Consider the following 5,934-nt stretch of genomic DNA (forward strand, 5'->3'; position numbering starts at 1 on the left):
ACACACACACACACACACACACACACACACACACACACTTTTTCTCTCCTCTTCTCTCCTAACTTAATTTAACTGAGCCTAACCTAAACACACACCTCCCCCCTCCTCCCCCCCACCCACTCCCACAGCCTTCCAATTAACCCTCCCCCTCTTCTTCATATTTTTCCTTCACCTTCCTAACCTAACCTTATATAAAGCCCCCATCCTCTACTCTCTCTCTCTCTCTCTGTCTCTCTCTCTTCCCTCCCTCTCTCCCCTCACAACCCCAGAAACACCCCTTCCACCCCCCAGCATCCCTACACCACTCCCCTCTTCCTCTCCCCTCAACCTCAGCTTTCTCCCAATCACCATTCCTTCTCTTCCCTCACTCTTCCCCCACCCACCACTACCCCTCCTACCTAACCCCTCTCTCCCTGTCTCTCCCCTCAGCCTCAGAACCTTCTCCTCATGGGCCAGCATCCAGGAAGCGAGGTGAAGCTGTGTGATTTTGGAATATCTCGCATAATTCTCTCGGATATTGAAGTGAGAGAGGTGCTGGGAACGCCGGATTATGTGGGTGAGTATGAGAGAGAGAGAGAGAGAGAGAGAGAGAGAGAGAGAGAGAGAGAGAGAGTGTGTGTGTGTTTCTTATTTCGTCTTTTTTTTTTTGTCTAATTTGTGTGTGTGTGTGTGTGTGTGTGTGTGTGTGTGTGTGTGTGTGTGTGTGTGTGTGTGTGTGTGTGTGTGTGTTTACTGTCTCTTTCGATCTCTTCAAACACTTTTCCTTCCTCCTCCTCCTCCTCCTCCTCCTCCTCCTCCTTTTCTTAATTTCTTCCTATACATTTCTCAAAATTTAGCACTATTACAATCATTATCGCCATTATCTCACTACCATTACTATTATAACCATTTTCTCCCTCCCAGCCCCTGAAATCCTGCAATATGAGCCCATCAGTTTGGCGACCGACATGTGGTGAGTGTTTATACCGAAGTCACCCATTAAAAAAAATTAGAAAACGGATCAAAATTTTCTTATACTATTAATATTATGTGAAAGAAACTAGAAAAACACAAAACTAATAGACGATAAAAATGATAAATAGTGATAAAAAAAATAGAAATAGAAAATGTATAAAAGTTAGTAATAAATAAAAAATCGAATGTTTAAAAAAAAAAAAAAAAAGAAATACGGAACCAAAGAAAACGGTGGTGATTTAAAGGCAGACTCACCTAAAACTATCCTTCTCTCCCATGTAGGTCCGTAGGGGTACTCGCCTATGTGCTGCTGACGGGACACTCGCCCTTCGGAGGCAACACGAAGCAAGAGACCTTCCTCAACATCTCGCAGGGCCACGTGGACTTCCCAGAGGAGCTTTTTGAAGGCGTCTCAGAACCCGCCATGGACTTCATCACTAGACTCTTGATTGTGGAACCTGGGTGAGAGAGAGAGAGAGAGAGAGAGAGAGAGAGAGAGAGAGAGAGAGTTTCATTCACCATTTTACATTGAAACTTAATCTCACACACACACACACACACACACACACACACTAACTCCTTGTATAACCTTCCAGATGCCGAATGAACGTACAGGAAGCGATGGAACACGTGTGGCTTAGCTCTTTACAGCCCCCAGCACGCCCTGCTCCACCCCCCACACACACGGTCCCTTCCAGCCCCTGCACCCCTGTCAAGACCCCTCCCTACTCCTCAGCCTGTTAGTCCTAGTGGTATGGCCTCCTACCACTACATATCCTCCGGTAGCAGTAGTAGTAGCAGTAGTAGTAGTAGTAGTAGTAGTAGTAGTAGTAGTCAGCCAACCACACCTCCATCTAGACGTGTTACGAATAAGGAAAACAACAGGAATATGATGAACAAAACTGAGACTGTTATCCCTGCCGCCCCCACTCCCCTGCTAAGCCACGCCCCCGCACCCCCCACACCCCCCACCAAGACAAGGGGAGAAGGGACGGGGAGGGGTCAAGGAAGGTACAAGCCACAGGGAAGGAGAATAAAGAGGTGAAGGAGAAGCACAGATCATCGCCACTGTGTCTCCGGCCTAACTGTGACCTCAACAGCCCCGGTGACCAAAGTGTGGGTCAGGACAGGGGTCAGTTAGTATTATCCTGGAGAAGAGTATTATCTGTTGACCTTTGACCTGTGACCTTGTGTGATGTAAGAATGAGATCATTTTTTTATCATTATTTTTTTAGTTTTGTTTAGTTTGTCTTATTTTTAAGGTCTTCAAGGGTGTTTTTGTAAAGGTCCCTGGTCCAGTGAGTGTGCAGTGGTTCAACAGGTTCTAGAGGAGGTTATAGTGATTTTCAAGGGTGCTTTTGTGGTTCCAGTGCAGGGGGTCACAAGATCTCTATGGGGTTCTTAAATTGGTGACCTGATAACATCCTTTGCATTACCATTGGGATATTGAGTTTGTCAGTCACTACAACACTGCTCGATGTGAGACTACTGGGGGTTCAAGTAGATGGTCTTATCACTCAGGGGAATTACTAACCAGAAAAGCATTGAGAACCTGTGCTAGTGGGGTTTTCAAGGGTGGTATTGTGGTTTTAGTGACAGTTTAAAAGGATCTAGTGGAAGTTATTGGCTTTCATGATTCTGTTGTTGACAAGCACATCTTTAAAGCAAGAAGCAAAAACACCCATGAAAATATGTGAAGCCATCTTTGTAGCCTTAAAAAACAGTCCTAACAAGGGAGACCAATGACCTTACCTGACCTTGATCAATCCATGCCACTGTCTCTTGCTCTAAAAAGAAAAAAAAAGGTCAAACAAGAGACTAGATCATTCCCTTCATGCCACTGTCTCTTGCTCTAAAAAAGGTCAAATAAGAGACTAATGACCTTACCTGACCTTGATCATTCTCTTCATGCCACTGTGTCTTGCTCTAATTAAAAAAGGTCAAACAAAGACTAACTTGACCTTACCTGACCTTGATCATTCTCTTCATGCCACTGTTTCTTGTTCTAATTAAAAAAGGTCAAACAAGACTAATGACCTTACCTGACCTTGATCAATCCCTTCATGCCACTGTTTCTTGCCCTAATTAAAAAAGGTCAGAGACTAACTTGACCTTACCTGACCTTGATCAATCCCTTTATGCCACTGTCTCTTGCTCCAATTAGAAAAAAGGTCAAACAAGACTAATGACCTTACCTGACCTTGATCATTCTCTTCATACCACTGTCTCTTGCTCTAATTAAAAAAAGGTCAGACGAGAGACTAATGACCTTACCTGACCTTGATCAATCCCTTCATGCCACTGTCTCTTGCTCTAATTAAAGATACAAAACTTCTAAAAATTAATGTTTCTTTTTTTTCTTTTTATTCATTTTCTTAATATTCCATTTTTGTTAGGTGTATTTCTTTCTTTTCCTTTTTCTCTTCGTTTTCTTTTCTTTCTTTTCTTTATCTTATTTCTTTCTCTTTATCTTCTTTTCTTTCTTTTTCCTTCATTTTCTTTTCTCTTTTGTTTCTCTTCGTTCCTTTCTCTTCTTTATCCTCTTTTCTTTCTTTTTTCCTTCATTTTTTCTCTTTCTTTACTCTTTATCTCCTTTTCTCTTCTCTTTTCTTCGTTTGTTTCTCTTCTTCCTCTTTTCTTTCTCTTTTGCACTGTATATATTTCTTCTTTCTTCTTTTTTCGTCTTCTTTCTTTTTCTCTTCCTTTTCTTTTTCGCTATGTATAAATTTGTCTTTTCTTTTTCATTTTATTTTTCCTCTTCCTTCTTTCTCATCTTTTCTTTATTTTTTTTTTCTCTTCTCTCTTTTGGTAGGGCGTTATTTTTTTCTTTCTTCATATTTGTCAAAGGAATTCTTGCCTTGTTTGTATAAATATGTACGTGTGTGTGTGTGTGTGTGTGTGTGTGTGTGTGTGTGTGTGTGTGTGTGTGTGTGTGTGTGTGTGTGTGTGTGTGTAAGATATATAGTTATTTCTCTCTCTTTCCTTCCTTCCTTCCTTCTCTCCCTTCCTTCCTCCCTTTCTTTCCTTCCTTCCTTCCTTCCTTCCTTCCTCCTTTCCTTTCCTTCCCTTCCCAACACACGCTTAACTAACACCCACTTAACCTAACACACACACACACTAACACAAACTAACACTTCTCTAACAGTGCTAACAAGACTTGGGCAGTGTTATCAGTATTGTAGTGTTACGTGTGTGTGTGTGTGTGTGTGTGTGTGTGTGTGTGTGTGTGTGTGTGTGTGTGTGTGAGAGAGAGAGAGAGAGAGAGAGAGAGAGAGAGAGAGAGAGAGAGAGAGAGAGAGAGAGAGAGAGAGAGAGAGAGAGAGAGAGAATTTCAACCTTGCAATGAATAATAATGATAACAACAATAATGAAAGAAAAAAATAAATAAATATGAATTAAAATGAAATATACAAAGAAGGAATTAAATTAGATGAAGTAAAAATTAGAAAATAGAAAAAAAATAAAGGAATATGTATGTATGTATGTATGTATAATGAATGTATACAGGTTATGATGAGTCCGTTTTCTTTATTCTTCCCATTTTTTGTTGTAAGAGGGGACAAATAGCCAATAATGATACATGATACAGCAGTTTGGTATGTATAATGACTGTGGTGACTGTATGATGAAGTGTATGGTGGTGGTGGTGTGGTGACTCAGACGTGTGATGTGCTAATAGTGTAAAATGAAAAGAATTATATAATGAATGAAGGAATGCACAATGAAAAGGGAAAAAATACAATGAAAGAAGGAAAAGAAAAGGAAAATAATGGGAAAATACGATGATAGTGAAAATATAATGAAGGAAGGGAAATACAATGAAAATATAATGAAGGAAGGAAAATGACTTGAAAATATAATGAAAGAAAAAAAATTGAATGAAGGAAAATGGTAAGAATACAAAGAAAGGAAAGAATAAACAATGAAAATATGATGAAAGAAGGGAAATATATAAATGAAGGAAAAACTATGAAGAATGAAGGAAAATGAATGCAAACATGAAAAACGACAAGAAAAAAAAAAACTACTACTACTACTACTATTACTCCTACTATTACTACGGAAGGTACACTTAAGAACCTGTACATCCACTCAGAACACTTACGCCAATATAAATAAAAAATAGTTTAGTACCACCACCACCACCACCACCACCACCACAATTAATTCCAGTGGTGGCAAAAAATTATGAAGACTTTTTTTTCCTTTCTTTTTGTAAATATTTGTGTGTTTTTTTACGGTGTTTGTTTTGATAATAAGTGTTAGTAATAGTGTTTGTATACAGTGCGTGGATGAGAGTGGATGGATGGATGGATAGACAAACGAGAAGGAATAAAAACTGTAAGGAATGATGTGTTTTTGTTTGATTTCATTCATTCCCTTGTTGTTTTGTTGTTTTTTGTCTTGTTTTATGAGAAGTAAGGAAAAAGGGGAGGATCACACACACGAGAGAGAGAGAGAGAGAGAGAGAGCCCACTTCACACCACTCCATTCATTAATCCAAACAAACCAAGACAAACTCAACATGTCCCTCCTTGTACCATTTACCATTCAATCACTTCAAAAAAAAAAAATCTTACCTTTCCTCCCGCCAGGTGTTCTAATTAAGGTCTTCCCGCTGGCCCTCCTCTTCCCGGCGTCACTTATCACTTGCAAATCACTTAATGGTCACTTACAAGCCACTACAAAATTCCTGGTGTGTAAATATTAAGAGAAAAGTGAGTTTGTTTATATTCTCTCGTCTCGTGCCGTCCCGTCCCGCCATTTTGCTAAGCTGCGTTCGAGTTCAATTTTTGTGGTTCATCTCATATTCTGAAGCATTTCCGCGCCTCACAGCACCTTCACTATTGTCAAAGGGCTCTAATAAAGTGACACGGTTTTTTTTAAGGGTTTTTCTGTAGTTCTAGTGACATGTTTATAAGTTTTCTGTATTATCGTAAGGACAAAATTAATGTTTTTTTTTTAGAACTCGGCTAATCG

General features: G+C 39.8%; 1 protein-coding gene across 1 annotated transcript in view; it reads left to right on the top strand.

The window, feature by feature from the left end:
* LOC123499388 (death-associated protein kinase related-like) overlaps nucleotides 1–3,276 on the top strand; it is a 13,399-nt gene extending 10,123 nt beyond the window's left edge. Inside the window, exons 4-7 of the mRNA XM_045247330.1 lie at nucleotides 430–556; nucleotides 904–952; nucleotides 1,237–1,416; nucleotides 1,551–3,276. Coding sequence (XP_045103265.1) covers nucleotides 430–556; nucleotides 904–952; nucleotides 1,237–1,416; nucleotides 1,551–1,698 — 504 coding nt within the window. The 3' untranslated portion in view covers nucleotides 1,699–3,276. The remainder of the gene's footprint in view (nucleotides 1–429; nucleotides 557–903; nucleotides 953–1,236; nucleotides 1,417–1,550) is intronic.
* The last annotated feature ends 2,658 nt before the right edge of the window (nucleotides 3,277–5,934 follow it).

Source organism: Portunus trituberculatus, chromosome 8 (genome assembly GCF_017591435.1).
Source record: "Portunus trituberculatus isolate SZX2019 chromosome 8, ASM1759143v1, whole genome shotgun sequence".
NCBI classification, from domain to species: domain Eukaryota; kingdom Metazoa; phylum Arthropoda; class Malacostraca; order Decapoda; family Portunidae; genus Portunus; species Portunus trituberculatus.